Source organism: Nicotiana attenuata, chromosome 10, assembly GCF_001879085.1.
Source record: "Nicotiana attenuata strain UT chromosome 10, NIATTr2, whole genome shotgun sequence".
NCBI classification, from domain to species: Eukaryota; Viridiplantae; Streptophyta; class Magnoliopsida; order Solanales; family Solanaceae; genus Nicotiana; species Nicotiana attenuata.
In genome coordinates this window covers 47,773,203-47,795,285 of record NC_031998.1, presented here as the reverse complement: position 1 = coordinate 47,795,285, position 22,083 = coordinate 47,773,203, and the positions used below count along the sequence as shown (strand labels likewise).

Sequence of the window (22,083 nt, the reverse complement as noted above, 5' to 3'; positions counted from 1 at the left end):
CACTTGTTATAAATGAGAAAATTTAGCTCGATGTTGCGATCTCCTTATGCGAGATCTATGTTTGGATCGGGTTGCGCGCCGCAACAGTGTGATAGTTGAGTATAGGTTGTCTACATGTTTATTTTTTGTACGTCTCGCTTCCTATTTTCTAAGGAAAGTCCGTATTAGTGCAGGAGTTAGGTAATTCCTTCCAGAGTTCGTTTTCATTGTATCGTGTTCGAATTGGTAGCTATGGCACATTGTGGCGTCATTGTGACTTTGATTATGTCCGGGTGTGGCTTATTGCGCTGAGCAGTTCGTACTGGTGAGATGAATCATTGGATTTAGGAATCAGTGCAATCTGACTATATGAAGTACATTAAGAAGCTAAGACCATTATTTGGTTCAGAATGAGGTGATGGTTTATTGTCAGGAGTATAGACCAAATGATTGGTTGATTCGGCAGTTGATTATGAATTTTTGCACATCTCTTCCGTTGTGGCGGCATTGTAAGAGTTAGAGTAAGGCCTGTGTATGTCATGGGTGCATGGAGCATCAGATTAGTAGGATTTAGACTAAGTTGATCAAGAAAAAGGTATTATGGTCCGGTGAGTAAAGTGATGCTAGGTATGAATTCAGCAAAGTTATGCAGCTAATGTTTGAGCAGCGTGTTGGTGATTAAAAATGGTGACCTTATGGTGGAAACAGGTCGGGCATATAATTCCGGATGTTGGAATTGGGCCTTTAAGGCGTATCTGCTTGAAAAAAAAAGAGTATTCTTCAGAACTGATCGAGCTAATGTGCTCAACTGAGTTGTGGTAGCACGGGAAGGCGCATGAGAAGTTAACCAGTGATTTCAGACTACTTCAGCGTAGTTCTCAGCACGTTCGAGGACGAACGTAAGTTTAAGTGGGAGAGAATGTAACGACCCGACCGGGTCGTTTTGAGTCCTTAGCGCTCCGTTCAGCAGCCCAGCACGGGCAGCCTCATTTCAGGTATTATGACTTGTGCGGGTGGTCGGAATTGAATTTCGGAAGTCCAGAGTTGTTTTGGAAAGAGAATTCTCATTTCGGAAGCTTAAAGTTGAAAGAATGAAAGGATTTGAATTTTGAGTAAACGGCCTCGGAATCGGGATCTGAAGGTTCCAGCGGGTTCGTATGATGATTTCGGACTTGGGCGTATGCCCGGATCGGGTTTTGATGACCTGGGAGCGTTTTGGCGGCCCTATTGTGGAAGTTGCATTTTAGAAGAAATTTCATAAGTTTGGCTTGAAGTGCAATTTCAGTGTTATCGATGTCCGTTTGGGATTCCGAGACTGTGAATAGCTTCGTATGGTGATTCTGGAGTTGGGAGCGCATCGGAAGTGAATTCGGAGGTCTATAGTTTTTTGGAGTCATTTGGCAAAGATAGAAATTTGAAGGTTTTGAGGAGTTTGACCGGAAGTGGATTTTTATTGATATCGGGGTCGGAATCCGATTCCGAAGTTGCAAGAGGTCCGTAAAGTCGAATATGACTTGTGTGCAAAATTTGAGGTCAATCGGACTGATTTGATAGGTTTATACATCGGAAGTAGAAGCTGAAATTTCGAAGTTCATAAAGCTTGAATCGGGGTGTAATTCATGATTTTAGCGTTGTTTGATGCAATTTGAGGCCTACGAGCAAGTCCGTAATGTGTTTTAGGATTGGTTGGTATGTTTGGTTGGGGTCCCGGGGGCCCCAGGTGGATTCCGGGTGGTTAATGGATCGAAATTTGGATTTTTGGACAGCTGAAGGAATCTGGTTGCTGGTATTTTCGCTTCTGCGGTGGGTTGACCGCGCAGAAGCGGCACCGCAGAAGCGGACAGGGAGCCGCAGAGGCGAGTTTTGGTCCAAGGCTTGAGGACCGCAGATGCGGTCAAGGTACCTCAGAAGCGGAACCGCATCTGCGGAGAATGAGTCGCAGAAGCGGATGAGAGTATCTTGGAGAGAACCGCAGATGCGGTCAAAGGTCCGCAGAAGCGGGACCGCATCTGCGGGTGGCAAGTCGCAGAAGCGAGAAAGGGGTGGCTCAGGAAAAACCGCATATGCGGCATTTTAACCGCACCTGCGGAACCGCAGAAGCGGCCAAGGAACCGCAGGTGCGGAAACAGCTGGAGCAGTGAGGTCTTTTAAGTTCGGGGTTGAGTTCATTTCAACCCCATTTTTCTTCCATTGGAGTCGATGGGGAGCAGCTTTGAGGTGCCATTTTCGTCACTTGTCATGAGGCAAGTAATTTATGCTAGCTCGGAGTTAAATACAAGGTTTATATATGGATTTAGACTTGGAAAATTGTATAAATTTGAGGTTTTGGTGGAAAACCTAGAAAATTAGTAATCTTGGAATTTAGCCACGATTTTGAGTATGGAATTGAGAGAAAATTATATATTTGAGTTCCTAAGGTCATGGGTAATCTTTATCTTCGAAAATTTTTGGATTCCGGGCACGTGGGCCCGATGACGTTTTGGTCAACTTTTCGATCGGAGTTAGGAATTGCTATAAATTAGTTTGTAATGAATATTTGAGCATAAATTAATGGATTTGCGTAACCGTTGGCTAGTTTTGGAGCATGGCGCATCAATTTGAGTCCCTGGAAGGGCATGGATTGTCGGTTATGGATCTTCGGAGCGAGGTGAGTCTCCTTTCTAACCTTGTAAGAGGGAATTGTCCCCATAGGTGAAATAACTGATTATGTGCTCCTGTTTGTGGGGGCTACGTACGCACGGGTGACGAGAGTCCGTGCGTAGCTACTATTATGCTATTGTCCGGGTAGTGTAGGACCCAAAAGCATGCTATACTTTGAATAATTGTAATCTTATGGATAGTTGAATCGCTTAAACCACATCCAAATAGTAAATGAATTTCTAACAAGATCTAAACCTCATTTTTGTAAATTGTTGAAAGAGAATTAGCTTTTCCTTGAATAATTGCCCCATGTTGGCTTCTTGATTGAATGTCTCCATGTGTTCATTTTGGAACGGGCCGAACGCCTCGGAAGATTAAATAGATGCATCTATAGGCGCGTCGTCGACCCTCGGCAAGTGCACAGTTTATTTCTGTTGGATCGGGCCGTCGCCTCAGTGTGATTTGCGAATGTTATATTGTTACTTGAGAACTGTAAATGTGAAAGTTGCCCTTCGTGGCTTGATATAAATTGAGAAGATAATAAAGAGTAAACCTTTAAAATCCTTGATCATTTGTTGAAGGCGTTTATCTGTTTTCTGGCTTCGTGAATTAGATTTGCTATATAAATCCATGATTTCCTCACATTTTTAGTATATTGTCAATTGACCTCTAGTGAGTGTCGAAGTTGACCATCTCGTCTCTACTTCTTCGAGATTAGGCGGGATACTCATTGAGTACACGTTGTTTACGTACTCATACTACACTTCTGTGCATTTTTGTTGCACAGGTATATTTATTTCTAGCAGCCACCGGGCATAGCAGCACGGATGATTTGGGGCTAGGTGAGTTGCACTATTCGAGGCGGCCCGCAGCTAGTATAGCCCTCATTAGTACATTGTATTTATTTCCTGTCCATTGTATTCCGGACGGATGTTGTATTTTACTTCCTTATCAGTAGATGCTCATGCACTTGTGACGCCGGGTTTTGGGATAGTTTGAAGTATTGTATTAACTGCTTAACATTTAAATTTGATTTGAGACTATATTCTTTAATATTGCTCAACTTGAAGGAAAATCATAGATTTCAGAAGTATTAAAACGAGAATTTGATTAAGTAACTTGGTTGGCTTGCCTGACAGCAGTGTCCGGCGCCATCACGATCCTTAGTGGATTTTGGGTCGTGACATAAAGCAAAAATAACAAGGGTGAACAGGAAACTCCCTGAAAGACCAAAGGCTGAAGCACTAGCAGCTCACGGGATACTCAGACTTCTCCCAGGTATGATCCCTTGTGCGGGTACCTCACACTTAGTTTCAACCTCCTGCACGCTTTTGCACATGCCTATTGGCTTTGACTCCATGCTCCTACTCCCACAAAACACAAAAATAATACTACAAAATAATAAAAATGAATTAAATAAACAAAAATAAAAGAAAGCAGTAAAGTCGGGTTGCCTCCCAACAAGCGCCTAATTTAACGTCGCGGCACGACGTGAACCACTTTTTCCTCCACCTCGAACATATGAATTGTACCCCTAACACGGCATCTAGTCTGCGGCTATGCTCCAGTGGTGGGCTACAATGATAACCAGGCCAAGTAATAATTTTTTCACTCTGCACTTCTTGGCCTTTAGATGAGGAATGTAATTTTTACTTTTTGGAACAACAAATTCAAGAATATAGACACTCTCATACTGACCCTTTGACTCCCTCATAGGCTCAGATGGCTCGATTACTATCTTACTATCTATACACAATCTGGAAAAATGATTGGAATGAGGTCTAATGCGCCATAACTCATGAATTTTACTACTATTTGCATTCCTATCTTTACACATACTCAAGTCTCCCAAAGTAATGTTATCTACTCCCTCACATGACTCTAGAGCACTCTTCTCAATATTGGCATCCTCAAGAAAAACATGGTCTAATGATTGGTATTCTCGTTTTAGCTCCTCAATTTGGTCTAGAAGATTTTTTCAGCTTCACACAACTCATTATTAAATTGCTGGGCGTTACACGCATCAACCTTTGCACTTAAATCTGCATCTAAGTTATGTACAGCCAAGCCAAAATTATCAATTTTATGTGCAAGTTCATCTCTCTCCTTAGACCAATCATTTACCAACATTGTTAGAAGACAACGTCGTTCCTCATATTCCCTTAATCGTGAATATTCTTCCCAATACCAACCTTTACTCCCATATTCAAATTCAGACCTCTCGGAGTTCAGGTGATGACAAGCCCAAAAAGACGGGCTATAAAAGTCTTCCGTCAACCAAGCGTCTTCATCAATAACCTTACCTCCGGATATTTTATCCCCAGATGTCATGCTGAGAAAACTAGAAACTCACTAAAAGAAAAATCAGATTGTTATAAAACTAAAAATATTTACAAAAAGAAGAAAAATCAACAAAAACTTGTAAAGATAAAAGTAAAAGTCCAATCTAGAAAAATAGCTAATTTCTAAGTCCCCGGCAACGGCGCCAAAAACTTGTTGCGGCCAAACGCACTCACGCAAGTGCACGCGGTCGTCAAGTAATAAAGTGACTAAAAGTCGGATGTCGATCCCACGAGGACTTGTGATTAACCATTAACTAAATTAGACTATCCTGATTATCTAAACAAGAATTAAACCTAGAAGTAATTGATTCTAAACTAATTAAATAAAGAATATAAATAATGAACTTTAGACAGAGGAAGAGCAGATTTTTATGATATCAATGTAATGAAAACGATCTAGGGTTATGGGCTATCTAACATTCCTATTGTATTCTTCAAGTGAATTGACTAACTAATTTATCTAGTTTATTGGTTAACAGGGTTAATATTGCTCATAAGAATCTGTCGAGTTCTTACTCGCCTATTCAAGCTAACCTAACTCCTATATGTCTATGGAATTAGAATCAACAAGAACGCATTTATATTTCCTATAAATCAACCAAGCAAGACAATTAGGTATATGTCTATCCTAATTGCGAATCCATTCCCCGATGCCCAAGTTCAAGAACTTGCTCTACTCAATCCTATATGCAATCTAGAATTCCCACTTTCGAGTTCAACTCTAGATTCGTAGATAGTATTCAATTGGTGATCAAGCAATCAAATAATTAAGTGCAGGATTAAATAAATAAACCAATATTATAAACTAAGAAATCAAAATCAATATCCGAATAACAATATTCATGAAAGAACCACAACCCTAGAACGTGAAGTTTAGCTCCACATAGACATGGTAGCCAAACAACAAATCATACAAAGAAACATAAAAATTACTAAGTTTGGTGGAAGAAAAGATGAAACTCGGCCTCCACGACGGCTCTGTGCTTGTGTTTTACTCTCAAAAACATCCTCTCCTAAAGCGTGGCGTGTTCCTCCACGTCTAAAGTGTGTCCCTAGGTATGCGATGTGTTCAAAAGTATCTCCCCTCCCCCCCTCCCCCCCTAAAATAGTGTTTTACATGTATTTATTCCAAGTAGGGTCGGGCCCAGACTAAAACACCTTCTCCCGCGCGAAATAGGACTCTGGCTCTGTAAATTTTGTACAGCTGCGCCGCACCATGCGGCGCGCTAGTGGAAATTATCAGCAGCCTCAACTTTTCGCATCAGGCATCATTTTACACTGCTGCGCCGCGCCTTGCGGCGCGGCAGTGTAATTTTCTCATAGTGAACTTATTTCGTCCTCTTTTAACATCCGGACTTGGTACACGACCTCCGAACACGATCCCGGCTTAATTCCTTAGGCTTTTACTTAGACTTTAAAGCTCGAAATCACTTGAATTCATTCCATAACATCTACATAGCTCGGAATCACTCCTACAAGGCATAAAACACATATTTAGTGCAAAACACTAGCGATTAAAACTCAAACTCAATTAAAGTGTAGTAAATTAGAGTGTAATAATCGACTAAAATACGTAAGTATAGCCTATCATCATAGCACCATCAGAGGGAGAAAGAGAAGGCTGCAAATTCTTAAAATCAAATACCATAGAGGCCACTGGATTGAGGGGGATGCTAATATTGGCAAGGCAGCCGTCCATCACTTTCAACAGTTCTTTAACATCAATCATCACTATAATGATCATGACATTATCAACTGTATTCCTCAATGTGTAACTGATGCAGATAATAAAAGTCTCACTGCCATTCCTGACACAGAGGTTAGAGATGCTGTCTTCAACATGAGTCCTGACAGTGCAGCAGGGCCGGATGGATATAATGGAAAATTCTTTCAATCCTGTTGGGATATCATTAAGGAGGATATCACTGATTTCGTTCAAGCTGTTTTCATTGGCAGGAGGCTCACTAAATTTTTTTCTCATACTTGTTTAGTTCTTATTCCTAAAGTTGAATCTCCTAGTAGTTTCTCGGACTTGAGACCTATTAGTTTGAGTAACTTTACAGCCAAGATTATCTCCAAGATCCTTTTCAGAAGGCTGAATCCTATTCTTGGGAAGCTTATATCAGAAAATCAAAGTGGCTTTGTCAAAGGAAGATTGATTATTGAAAATATCCTTTTAGCTCAGGAGATTGCTCTGGGTGTGAACAAGAAGAACAGAGGAGGCAATGCTATTATAAAACTTGACATGGCAAAAGCTTATGATAGAATTTCCTGGACCTTTCTGATAGCAGTTATGAGGAAATTTGGTTTCTCTGAAAATTGGATTGACATGATCTGGGGACTTCTACAAGATATGGTACTCTATCATTATCAATGAGGCTAGAACAGGTTTTTTCACATCTACTCAAGGCCTCAAACAGGGAGATCCCTTATCCCCTTCTCTGTTTATTATTGGAGCTGAGGTTCTCTTTAGATCTCTAAATTCTCTAAATGAATTTATTGGCTTCACTCCTTTTAGCATGGATCCGAGAGGTCCGATGATCAATCATTTAGCCTACGCTGATGATATTATTATATTTTGTGGTGGAAACAACATGACTCTTAAGTTAATCAAAAAGGCTATTGACAGGTATTAAAAGGCTTCTGGGAAGAAAGTTAACAATGATAACAGCTTCTTTATTACAGCCCCTCACACCGGTGCTGCAAGAATCAATAGAATTAGGAATGCTACAGGCTATATGGACAAGTGTTTTCCTTTCTCTTATTTGGGATGCCCCATTTATTTTGGGAGGAAAACTAGCAATATTTTTAACGGTATGCTCTCTAAGGTGGTCAAGAAACTTAGTGGATGGAAAGCCAGTATGATGTCCTCTGCAGGGAGAATGATTTTGATTAAACATGTCTTACAATCCCTCCCCACATACATCATATCTGCTATGAACCCTCCTAAAGGAATTACTAAGCTCATGGAGAAACACTTTGCAAACTTCTTCTGGGGTAAAAATGAAGCTAGAAACAAATATCATTGGTCTTCATGGAATAATCTTTGTCTCCCCAAAGATGAGGGAGGAGCTGATGTCAGAAAAATGGAGGACATCATAGATACACTTAGCTTTAAAAGATGGTGGAGATTCAGAACTCATCCTTCCCTATGGGCCAACTTTCTCAAGAATAAATATTGCAAAAGAGCCCATCCAGTGAAAAAAAAGTTAAATCCCACTGATTCTCATATTTGGAGAAACATGCTCAAAATTAGAGACAAAGTCGAGGAAAACATTAGATGGGAAATACAAAAAGGTAATTGTAGCTTTTGGTGGGATAACTGGACAGGTAAAGGTGCATTGGCCAAAATCTTACAAGGTAGTGGGAGATCTTCTAAAGCTCAGGTGAAAGACTTCATAATTAATGGAGAATGGAATATTGTCAAACTCAACGATGTTCTCCCCGTGCATATTATGGATAGTATTGCTCAACTGGATATAGGAGACCCAAATGAGGATGATTTCCCTATTTGGACTACTTCTAATGATGGGAGATTTTCTTCTAACTCAGCATGGCATTCTATTAGATTCAAGAAACAGAAGAATATCTTCATAAACAAAATCTGGCATAATTCTCTCCCCTTTAAAATGTCCTTTATCTCTTGGAGAATTTTCAAAAATAGACTGCCTTTTGATGATGTTATTTGTAGATTTGGTACTAACATTATTTCCAGATGTTCTTGTTGTTCTTCTACGCAGGTAGAAACAGTTCAACATGTCTTTAATAGTAGTGAAGCTGTCATCTTCATATGGAACAACATAGGAAATGCATTTGGAATCAAACATCAACAGGAGCCTATTATTGCTACCTTCAAAAGATGGTGGGAGACAACGGCCAACAATAAAGTGCACAATCAAATGCTTCAGATAGCTCCCACAATCATATGCTGGGAACTGTTGTTGATACCCATTTTTTCCCTATATATTTTCTCAATATGCAAAATACCTTCAAAATAGCATATGTATGCATATATAATGTATGTCCAAGTGTTTCATTATTTTCCTCAATTTTTTTAAAGGTTTTTTAATCAATTTATTTCCCTATTTTGCCCATAAAACCCCAATAATTATTTCTAAAATTATCATTTTTGGTGATTCACTTGTTGAAATTTTATATTTATGCTAAAATATAGCTATTGCATATTTTTTTTACAAAACTATTTAGTATTTTTAAGGCTAAATTGCATAATTACAATATTAGCCTCTTCTAGGATTTAATTACGTTTACATTTACAAAAAATTAACTCCGGTATTTTTAAACAGTTAATTATATGTCATAAATCATTTTAGTACCTTTTAATTTAGTTCCAGAAATCAATTTACTATTTTTTAATTTTAAATAGGGGAAAATTGGCTATTTAAATAATAGCCCAATTTCGTTTCAATTGTAGCCTAAATTGACCCCAATCTGAACCCAATTTTCTGACCTAATTCCCATAAACCGACCCACCTAACCCCTTTAATCCCAGCCGTTGATCATTTAGATCAACGGCTCCCGTTCCCCATTACCTTTTTTAACCCTGAACGACCCCAAAACCCTATCATTTTGATACAATCCGCCGCTTTAGAATCCCCTTCCTCTCAAAGTCTCTCTGCAACACCTACACCTAGCCGCCGCCATCAATCTACACACTAATCCATGGCCTTTTGTGGTCATTCGAGACCTGTACCAGCCTTTCATGGCTTCTATGTGTTTGGTTCTAGGGTTTCACGACCAGACTTCGAAGGAGTTTGGTCCAGTCTTTGCTCGACTAGTGTTCATGGCTTTTCTCCGGCCAGCCACGACTTTTTCCGGCCATTTATGGCCTTTCGAGGCGGGTCCTTGACCTTTTCTGGTTAGATCGTTATCTTTCGTGATCTTTCTCGTTTCTTTTGGGTTTTCTGAAACCCTAATCTCTAAGATCTTTCGATTGCTTTCAGATCTACTTTAGATCTGTACTTTCTATGAGTGTTTTAAGTGTTTTCTCGAAAGTTTTTCAATTTTCCTTCAAAAACGACCCTTCATCTTCTCCGATTAGGGTTTTTCCTCTAAATTTTCTTTTCAAAGATCTCTGATTTTAACGTATTTTTGATTTTGCTATGGTTTTGTTCATGTTATTCTTCTATCAGAGTTAGCATGTTAAAACCCTAATTTCTTTTGGGTCTCATTTGAATCCTGAAGTTGTTTGTTTAATGTGTACTTGTTTAACTAAGTTCCTCGTTCTTGTTTGACTTATTTGTGTTACCATTTTTCAAACTCGATTGTTGTTGAAAAGCCCTAGGTCTTTGGGGTCTGAAATTGTTTGAGTACTTGACTCGACTGAAAGCTTTTGTTTTAGACTCTCTTTTCTCTATGTGACTTATCTGATTTTTACTATCTTTCAACTCGACTAAGTTTGAAACCCTAACTTTTTAAAAGGGCTTCCTCACCTGCTACTGTGAAACTTTTGCATGTTTCTGATGCTCTGTTTTCTTCCCTATTAATTCAATGTGGCTTGACCTACTTGATTACTCTGCTTCGAACATTTGCTTTACTACTGAACCCTAGTTTATTTCTGCCACAACTGCCTGTCTGTGATTTTGTCAATAAGTTTGGCCTCGCATGTCTGATGACCTTGTTCACTTTATTTATATGTTGAAGGTTCTTCCTTGATTGATCTTCATCTTGTGACTGATTTCTAAAGTTTCCCTTTTATGAACCGTGATTTCACTCGCCCGTTCAAATTGATTGATTCTTTCCCCTTTACTATGATACTTTGCCTTACTGAATCTTTTCCAAAATAAGTTTATTTCTGTACTTAGACTTGATTACTTACTTAATACTTGTACTACTTGTTTTATGGCAATAATCAGTCTGTCTCTAAACCGATCTCTTTCCTTATTTGAATCTGTTACTACCCGTTAGACAAGTGATTCCTTAATTAAAGGTAATCACTTGTATAATTTATTCTGACTGTTGATTGTTTCCATATTTATACCAAAACTTTACTTATTACCTCTCCTTCACTCGTTTTCAAAAAGCTATATATACCCTGCACCCCTCTTCTTTTAAAGACACGAACAACAAGGAACGAAACACTTGAGTTCAGAACACACACCTCACTAAAAACTCTCTCATTTTTTCTCTGTTACTACTTGTGTTGCTGCCTGACCTAGCCGGCTGAAAGCCAAGGCTAGGCTGTGGGAAATTTGCTTACTTTTCTTTTTGCATTTGCTCCTTTACTAGTATGTTCTAATTAATTTTCCAGCATCGACAACAACATGTTTCTTTACTATTTCCTTCACTCTTGTCTGTTTCCTGCTTGTGTTTAATCAAGTTCCATTACTAAGCATACTGTAATTTGCCCCTTTCTCTTCTGAATTAATGTTTTCTTATGTATGAACTCTGTCAGTCACTTATTATGACTTATGAATCCCAAACCCCTATATCCCCTATGTGTTTGTATTCCTTTGTTGGTTTGGGGGCATGTCAGCATTAGACATTGTTGTGCATGACCCCAAACCTGACCCCTCCTTAGGGTCATATGTTTCACATCCCCTCTATGTGTTGTGTTCTCTGGCTGGCATATGGGCATGCTAGCACCATCTATTGCTGTGTATGCCCAAGCCTGACCCCATCCTAGGGTCATGTGCTCCCCGCAATGTATTCCCTAACCCCTGATCCCTTGTGCAAAAAAATGCTAATTCTGTGTAGTGTTAGCTTTACTACAACTGTTTTCCAATTACTTTTCCCCTTAGCTATTCTCAACCCAGTTTTAAACAAATCCCTGTTTCTGCACTTCCACTATACTCTTAGACTTAGGTTCAGCCCCTCTTGTGTGAGCCTTGCCTTGGGACCCATGAGCTCCCTGTAAACTTGGACACATAAGGGCTGGCCCTTCCACACTATACTCATCTCTATCTGGTTATGCAAACTTGGGTGTAAGCACTGTCCGGGGTCCCTTGAGACCCTTAGGGAACTTTGACACACCCAGGTCCAAGAAAGGCTTTGAAACAAGTGGCATTTGAGGTGATTTGTTCCATAACTCAGAGAGGAAGTCAGAATCAGGCTTCCTATGGTTGTAACTTCTTATTTTCACACTTTTCTGATGTAATTCAGTACTTGGTCTGTAATAATTTGTAATAAACATTGGGGTTGGTTAGTGAAAAGGGCTGGGTAATTATGCATGTTTAACTATTAGAAGGGTAGAGAACATGCCTATATGACCTATTTTCTGTATGATTAATTCAGCATTTCGATAATATGCCTATAGGATTTTTAGCCCGCATGTTTAATTCTGCATTTAGATAACATGCCTATAGGATTTGTCCCAAATTCTGCATGTTTATTACCACACTTAGACACAATGATCCTAGGATCTAAAGGGTTACAATCAGACATCATGCTCATAAGGTTAAAAATCAGTATTTTTTTATAGAAATCATGCCTATAGGAATCTCAAGTAAAGCCTGCCTGCTTCATTTCACGTTCGACTAGATATCATGTCTATAGGAATTAAAAATAAGCAATAGTAGAGATCATGCATATAGGATATGAAACCAGTCTAGTTTAAAATCAGTTTGACTCATACTGTTCTGAAATAATTTTTTTTTAAAACAACTCTCTTTTCTTAATACGGTTTAGAAAGCATGTCTATAGGATCTCAAATCGTTTATTTTAGAACTGTTACTGCTTTGCCATTTTCAAATCGGTAATAGATATCATGTTTATAGGATCTCACCCAAACACTTAGGCAAGCCTTAGGTAATAACAATAAAGACTGAACCCGCCTTTGTTAATCAGTAATTGTTACAACCAGTAGGCAGGCCTGATTCGGACTTCTTATCTGAGTTATGTAATAAATTGGTTTGCTTCAACAACTAAAACTCCCCTGTCTCAGTATTTTAAATTCTGACCTTAAATGTGTTTTAAGTCATGCTATTTATGTGTTCTATTTGAGGAGGTATATCTGAGCCTCTTTGTTGTTTAAATGTTTCCCCTTTAAATGCAGTCCTACGTGTTTTTGTATGTCGCCTTAGCCTTTTACCTTTAAACCTAAGAGTCAGCCTGAAGTCCTCCCTCTTATAGGAATAGTAGTCCTAAATTCCTGCGGGACTGATAGGAATGGGACGGGTAATAGCATGCAATAGAGGTCGAGACCAATCCGCGCTTTAATACCTTAACGGGGTGGGAAGGGTAGATATGGATATGATGATCGGTGCGCTAATACCACGTGTAGCCCCTCTTTAGAGGAGTGATTACCGGGTATTGCATTGATGTGATCCATATTACAAATAAATCTAGGACCCTTCTTGTATTCGTCAGCATGTTTAGTTATAACTCTTTCAAAACTTCGTTTTATTTATGTATTCAAAATCCCCTCTTATTTGAGCCTTATCTGTTTACTTGCTAATTGCACAAATTCACAAAGAACTATCTGGCCGGGAACCACACTAGTGGATCCTGGGGGGTGCTTAAAACCTTCCCCTTGGAATAATTTCAAGCCCTTACCCTATCTCTGGTTATCAAAGAACGTAGTTGTAGTTGAACCCTATAGGTGCCCTAACGCACCTTAAATCGTTAGGTGGCAAATCTTCAAAATTGCAAAACCCCTTTACCAAAAGGAATGAGTTGTCCTATGCCCAAAATGTCATAAACCCGATTTTCCGGTGCAAAGAGGAAAAAAGGGAGCGTGACAGCATGGCGACTCTGCTGGGGATTTTTTTTAGGCTTTTACCATTGCAGATTATTCTTGTGAATTTGTACCTCTCTCTATGTGCAATTATCTGTTTAATTCCTTTCATCATTTAATTTCTTCTTTAGAAGCAAAACTGACATGTCTTCCTTGTTTTCTTTCCTTTATTGCTTTAAATTATGAAACTGCTGTATTTATCGCTTCCTTAATGTGCAAATACATGTCAACATGATTTCTTTTTAATTATTACATTATCATGCTCAACACCATACTCCACTCGTGTCAAAACAAATACTATAGCAACGCTTATAATGAGTGGTTGCGCTCTTCCTATATCATTACCCCCTAAATTCGGAAAGGCATATTTGCGGTAAAACTAGTCGATCAGCGGTGCAGTCGACAGTTCCGAGCCTTCCCCCTTGAGTTGTCCGCTCAAGGGTACCAGTCTAAAGCCCCATAGAAACCTTACTCTGTTTAAACTGTGTATGCATCATGGTCAAACCTAGCCGGGTCAGTTGTGTTGTCCACATAATGATCCTTTATGATAGCCTTGTCCAAAAGTCCACTGGGCTGCCCTAAACCCAAACGGACATCATCACGTTTTGTGCATTTATTTGGAGAACTAAATGCTTCATGCTAATTGTTGATGTTAAATAGTCGAGTCTGGTGGGGGTAGGGTCTAACCCTTCTGTTTTGCAGATAATGAGGCACGAAATCCCCAGATTCGGCATGGTCACCAACATCCACCCAAGACTGCTAAGCTGGTGGAAAGATCTTCACTCTGGTAATCAAACTCTCGTCCAGAAATATCTAGGAAATCTACCTTCCCTCCTGGAGATCCAACCCAATAACAAGATCATAGAAGCTGCCACACTGTTTTGGGATTGTGAAAGGGCTGTGTTCCGCTTTGGAAACATTGAAATGACACTCTTGCTAGAGGAGATTGGAGGATTGGCCGGTCTAGTATAGGAAACTCTGGGTTTGCTAATGCCTGAGAACTGCAAAGGTAGGGGCTTCCCTAAAATGATGGGTTTGAAGAAGAATCCAGAATTAACATGCTTGAAGGATTCATACATTCCTTTTGATTACTTGTATGAAAGGTACGGTCACAACAAATCTTACCGTACCTACTCCGGCGAGTTTGCCATCACATCTTCGGGACACATCCATCGCAGAGTTTTCGTCTTTATATTCTGCTTCCTGGGTCTGATTGTATTCCCGACAAAGGAAGGCAGAATTCATACTAGGCTGGCTATGGTAACCAAAACCCTAATGGAAGGGATTGATGGGCAGGCGTTCAGCATCGTACCCATGATTATTGCAGACATATACCGAGCCTTAGAGAAGTGTCAGCGAGGAGCAAAAATTTTTGAAGGTTGCAATCTATTACTCCAACTCTGGCTCATGGAACATCTCCAAAGAGGCGAATATCGACAAGAAATCCGGCATAGGGATTGGGATGATCACATCGCTTTCCATCACCCAAAGCGAATGAATTACATCCCCGACATGTTCGCTCAGCCAGATGATGCTAAAGGATGGGTTGAGCTATTTGATGATTTGACTGAGGAGCAAATTCAGTGGATGTTCGAATGATTTCCAACGGAGGATTTCATCGCCCGATCAAGAGACGCACCTTTCCTGATACTGATTGGTCTCAGGGGGACACACCCTTACGTCCCGCTTCGGGTTATGAGGCAAGCTGGTAGGAAGCAGGTTATACCCAGGGTCGACAAGATGAGTCATTTCCGAGCTGACTTCAAGAGGATGATAGTCCTTACAAATGCCAAGCTCAGCATATGTGGCACTGTAAGATCATAATGGGGAGAGATACCATCGAGCCAGACAGGTATCATGCTGGTTGAGCTCCTTTCTACTCAGGTTGGTTGGAAGACAGTCATGATGGTCTGGGCCTGCCAGGGTTTGCTCGAGGTCACAGGATTATAGATGAAAGGGCCGAGGCACAGGTCAAATACAACCAATTGCACAACAGAATCCAGGAGTACGAAAGCGAGCACCGCGAGATACAAGAATCTAACCAGAAGCTAATGAGGAATGGAAGGACATGGCTGTCAGTGCCAACAAGCGACTGGGATACTTGGAGCGAGGCATAGTGGAGTTAGAGAGAAAGTTTCTCAAGAGGGTCGAAGATTGCTAAAATGTTGAAGGAACCGAAGGCGGATATCTAGCCAGGGCCTGCCTATCGCTGGGACTTCGCGAGTTGGGGAAGCTGTTCGACGGAGCAAAGGATGTCGAATCTGGGGAGGGTCCTTCTAGGACCAAATAGATAGGAGTTTATCTTTTCGCTTTATAAAATGTAATAAGGCCGATGGCCATTAGTGATTTTATTTCTTGCTTATTTAGTGTCGTTTGGGATTCGTCTATTTTTTATCAATAAAATGAAGCATTTAGCATTCTAAGTTCTCCAAATCAACTTGTCGCTAGGCCTACCTCGGGCACACAGAGGTCCCCAAATTAGGACACGATTTAAATTCCTGCACTATGTGTTTAAATATTGCAATACTTCCTATAATCCTCACTAACTTGGTTACCTTTTGTTTTATCTTTTGTTATTCCCCTCCCCAAAGGTTAGTTCATGCACTCTGGCAACATCATCCTATCCAGGGGCCCTCCACCCACTCTTCCTCTTAGTCCTGTCAAAAATAAGAACAAAGGCAAGATGGAAGATTTGAACAACGTCAGAAAGGAGAATTCAACTGAACGGGTAGAGGCCACTAATGGTCATGGTACTCAGGTTCCTAAGGAAAATGTATCCCAACTTGAACAGAAATTGCTGAAATTCCAGGAAGAGCTCGACCAGGTTCGGAATCTGGCAAGCTTGTCATTTTCCCTCAGCACCCCGGATATCACCTTTCCCAATACTCAAAACCCATACACCACCTCAAAACATCCCGAAGCAACAGAATTATCCCGCTCCTCATACTATTCCACCAAAGACCCAATGCAACACCTGCCATACCTCAAACAACACCCCGTTACTCATTCCAGAACTCCAAAACTCCACAAATGACCACTTCCACACCCACCATAACACCCCCATCTACATGGAGACCATGCCACACTCCACCCAACCCATCTCAAGCACACTCGAGTCTAATGATAAAGACTTGCTCATCAGGAACCTGGCTGAGGAACTTAAGAAATTGACTAGCCGGATTCAGGGCATTGAAGGAAACAAGGGAATTGAGGGGCTGAACTATGAAGATCTTTGCATACAGCCCGATGTCGAACTGCCCGAGGGGTACAAAGTTCGAAATGTTTGATGGTACAGGCGATCCAAGGGTCCATTTGAGGACGTATTGTGACAAGCTGGTTGGAGTAGGGAAAGACGAGAGAATCCGCATGAAGCTGTTCATGAGGAGTCCGAAAGGAGATGCGATGTCTTGGTACATCATCCAAGATCCAAAGAAGTGGTCAAGCTGGGTAGGCATGGCTTCCGACTTTATGGACAGGTTCAGGTTTAACACAGAGAATGCGTCGGATGTGTTCTATATTTAGAATCTAAAGAAGAAGCCTACAGAAACATTTCGCGAGTATGATAATCGCTGGAGGTCCGAAGCTGCTAAGGTCAGACCTGCCTTAGAGGAGGAATAGATGAACAAATTCTTTGTCCAGGACCAAGACCCGCAATACTACAAACGACTAATGATGATCGAGGGCCACAAATTTTCCGACATTATCAAACTGGGTGAAAGGATTGAAGAGGGTCTCAAAAGCGGTATGGTTACAAACTTCGAGGCCTTACAAGCTACAAATAAGGCCTTGCAGTCTGGTGGTGTGTCCAAGAAGAGGGACGTAGGAGCCGTGATGGTTGCACAAAGGACCAAATTTCCTATCAAATACCAAACTTACCCAACACCTCCACTTACATATCAGCCCACTCCGAACTACCAAGCACCCTCACCGCCCACTTATCAATCACCTCTGCCTCCCATATATCAGCCTATTTCGCCCAGATATTCCCAACCGCCCATGTCTACCAAACTTACAATGCTCAACCATCCCACTATCAATCACCTCCTGCACGTCAGAACTTCCCTACACCCCGACCAAATTTTGATCGTAGGCCCCCCAAATAATATACAGCCATCGCTGAACCTATTGACCAGTTGTACGAGAGACTCAAAGTCGCTGGTTATGTCACCCTCATCCCTGCTACCGCTCCTGAGAACCCTTCTCAGTGGGTTAACCCAAACAAATCCTGTGCATACCACTCCGGCATGAAAGGGCACACCATCGACGAATGTCGTTCTTTGAAAGACAAGATCCAGTCTCTGATCGATAATAAGATTATTGTGGCAAAGGAACCCGCTCCAAATGTCTGCAACAACCCTCTACCAGACCATAAAGGCGGGGGGTATCATATGATTGAAGTGGAGGATGATTGGGGTCCCGAGGGATCCATCGGGCTGATCGCAGAAGGCGATGATCCAAAGAAACCAGCAGTTACTCTCAACCCCATCATAGTCCAGATCCAACCATCTGAGGTCACTGAGGTAGATGTGTTTATCCCTCTTGAGTTCGAAGCAGCGTCATCAGCAAAGGCACCAGCACCATTCGAAGTTGCGGTTTTGCCACCCAAAGAACATGTCCCATTCGAAGTAAAGGTGGCCGCACCGATCCCAGTGGCGATGTCCACCATGCCGTCATTCCATACGAAAGCTATACCCTGGGATTACATAGCCGAGGCTAGGAGAAAAGGCAAGGTCAGGTTCGAAGAGACTGTTGCAGCACAGGGTATGACAAGAACTGGGAGAGTCTATACCCCTGAATACCTAGCTGAGTCCAGCAAGCAGGCCTCCAACCGGCCACCCATCATTGAGACAGGTCCAGACGACCTTTGGAGAAAAATACAGGCCAAAGAGTATTCGGTCATCGGCCGACTAAACAAAACACCAGCACAGATATCCATCCTCTCCCTGCTGCAGAATTCTAAGACACACAAAATTGCTCTGTTGAAGGTGCTGAGTGAAGCCTACGTGCCAAGCAACATCACTGGCGGGGAAATGGCTAATATGGTGGGACAGGTATTAGAAAGCCATAAAATCACCTTCTATGAGGACGAGCTGCCACCTGAAGGGCTGGGTCACAACAAAGCCCTGCACGTCACCGTGCAATACGAGGACTATTTCATCACCAGGATCCTAGTCGACGGTGGTTCCAGCCTTAACATATGTCCGCTGGTGACACTCAAGAAGTTGGGCAAAGGGCTACATGAGATAAAAGAAGGATCAATCAATGTGAAAGCCTTTGATGGGTCTCAGAGGTCCACCATCAGTAAGATTAGCCTGTGTCTGCAAATGGGACCAACCTGGTTCGAGGTCGATTTTCAAGTAATAGATGTGCCCGCATCCTACAACTTGCTGCTAGGACGGCCATGGATTCACGTTGTCGGGGTCGTAGCATCAACACTGTACCAGGCAGTAAAGTTCGAATGGAATCACCAGGAGGTGATCATTCACGGCGACGGTAACAACCCCATATACAGTCGCCAGACCATTCCAGCGATCGGAGGGAGAAGAAAGCTAGGCGGAGAAACCTACCACCACATCGAGCGGGTCAATGCTGTCGACAAAGAAAAATTGTGGGATAACAAGATCGAGAATATATTGAATTGGTGGGTACGAGCCTGGCAAAGGTTTCGGCAAAAACCTCCAAGGAATCGCTAAACCCATAACACTCAAGAAACATGGCACCACTTTCGGCTTGGGGTACGAATACACCTGGGAAGAGTTCAACAACTGGTCGCCACCATGGCGCGGTCCTTACAACCCACTAGAGCAGCCGATACCGCATTTGGAGCAGACTTTCCAACAGGCTGACGTCGTCTATGGAACGGACGAAGAAGAAGCGCTCACAGCAGTGAAAAACTTATTTTTAGAGGACAACGATGGATTACTGTGTTATTCTTGAGGAGGAGGGGGAGGAAGGCCCTTCCATACAGGTTGTAAACAGAGGAGCATGCCTCAATAACTGGACTATCAGGACAACCAGAGCCCGGCGAGCCTCGGGGTAGCAAGGCTAAAACAAGCATCATGCACTATTTTTTGTACTAGATGATTTTCTTTTCGCATTTTAATTCCCGCAATAAGATCTTCAATGTTCAAAACAATTATGAAATTTATCAAAGCATTTCGACTTTTCTTATGAATCAACACTCATTATTATTTTTCTCTCATTACTTTACATATACAGCATTAATATTACTTATCTTGATGAACCAATGACTGTGACATGCAATGAGACAACGCAACAAACAGACATTGATTTAGAGGAAGATGACATACCGGATGAGATTGTCAAAGAAGTTGAGAACTTTGAGAACAGACCTAAGTCCAACCTGGACGAAACCGAAATTGTTAACCTGGGAGATGCAGAAAACATCAAGGAAACACGAATTAGCGTTCACTTATCGCCATCAGAAAAGAAGGAATACACAAAATTTCTAAGGGAATATGAAGACATATTCACCTGGTCATATGATGACATGACCGATCTGAGTACGTCTATTGTAGCTCACAAACTACCAATCGACCCAATGTGTCCTCCGGTAAAGCAAACGCTCAGAAAGCTCAAGACCGACATGAGTTTGAAAATCAAGAAGTAACTAAGCAAGTCAAAGCTAAGGTTCTCAGGGTAGTAGAATACCCGACATGGTTAGCCAACATCGTGCCAGTGCCAAAGAAGGACGGGAAGGTCAGAGTCTGTATCGACTACCGGGATCTCAACCGAGCTAGTCCGAAAGACGACTTCCCTTTGCCGAATATACACATCCTGATTGACAATTGCGCCAAGCATGAGCTACAGTCATTCGTGGATTGTTTCGCTGGTTATCATCAGATCTGGATGGATGAAGAACATGCTGAGAAAACGGCTTTCATTACGCCATGGGGAATGTATTGTTACAAGATAATGCCATTCGGCCTGAAGAATGCAGGGGCTACCTACATGAGGTCCATGACTACCATTTTCCATGATATGATACACAAGGAGATAGAGGTATATGTGGATGACGTTATCATCAAATCCAAGAAAGCCGGTGACCACATAAAAGATCTGAGGAAGTTTTTCAACAGATTACGGAGGTACAACCTGAAATAACCCCACAAAATGTGCATTTGGGGTTCCTGCCGGGAAGTTGCTTGGGTTTATTGTGAGTCGCCGAGGAATAGAACTGGATCCATCAAAAGTCAAAGCCATTTAAGAACTACCACCGCCAAAGAACAAGAAGGACGTGATGAGTTTCTTGGGAAGACTCAACTACATCAGTCGATTCATAGCACAGTCTACAGTTATCTGCGAGCCAATCTTTAAAATGTTGAAGAAGGACGCCGCTACCAAATGGACCGATGACTTCCAAAAGGCCTTCGACAGAATCAAGGAGTGCTTGACAACAGCACCAGTCTTAGTCCCGCCCGAGCCAGGTAGACCCTTATTACTCTACCTTGCAGTGTTGGATGGAGCTTTCGGTTGCGTTCTAGGGCAACATGATGAGACGGGGAGGTAGGAGCAGGCCATCTAATATCTCAGTAAGAAGTTCACCCCGTACGAGGCCCGGTATTCTCTGTTAGAGCACACCTATTGTGCTTTGACTTGGGTAGCTCAGAAGCTGAGGCATTACTTTTGCGCCTATACCACATATCTCATATCAAGGATGGACCCTTTGAACTACATCTTTCAGAAGACCATGCCCACTGGAAAGCTAGCCAAGTGGCAAATCCTGTTGAGTGAGTTCGACATTGTCTACGTAACTCAGAAAGCGGTCAAGGGACAAGCACTGGCAGATTACCTCGCTGAGAATCCCGTGGATGGAGAATACGAACCCCTGAAAACGTATTTTCCTGATGAAGAGGTATCATTCGTAGGAGAAGATATTGTAGAGTCCTATGATGGTTGGAGAATGTTCTTCGATGGAGCAGCAAACTTCAAAGGAGTTCGCATAGGAGCAGTCTTGGTATCAGAAACCGGTCAGCATTATCTAGTGTCCGCCAAGCTCAGGTTTCCCTGCACCAACAATATGGCCGAATACGAAGCTTGCATCTTGGGGATTAAAATGGCTATTGACATGAACATTCAAGAGCTGCTAGTAATTAGAGATTCAGACTTACTTATACATCAGGTACGAGAAGAATGGGCAACCAAGAACTCCAAGATACTCCCGTATCTGCATCATGTACAGGAATTGAGAAAGAGGTTCACGAAGACAGAATTCCGACATGTTCCCAGAATCCAGAACGAATTCATCGATGCATTGGCTACCCTGTCATCCATGATACAGCATCCCGATAAGAATTTCATTGATCCTATTCCGGTGAAAATTCATAATCAATCGGCTTACTGTGCCCATGTTGAAGATGAGGCAGACGGAAAACCTTGGTTCCATGATATCAAGGAATATTTGACAAA

General features: G+C 41.7%; 1 protein-coding gene across 1 annotated transcript in view; it reads left to right on the top strand.

Annotated features, from left to right (window-relative positions):
* LOC109233783 overlaps positions 1-8,705 on the top strand; it is a 12,696-nt gene extending 3,991 nt beyond the window's left edge. Inside the window, exons 3-6 of the mRNA XM_019399646.1 lie at positions 6,166-6,269; positions 6,746-7,317; positions 7,601-8,517; positions 8,702-8,705. Of these exons, the coding sequence (XP_019255191.1) occupies positions 6,166-6,269; positions 6,746-7,317; positions 7,601-8,517; positions 8,702-8,705 (1,597 nt within the window). The remainder of the gene's footprint in view (positions 1-6,165; positions 6,270-6,745; positions 7,318-7,600; positions 8,518-8,701) is intronic.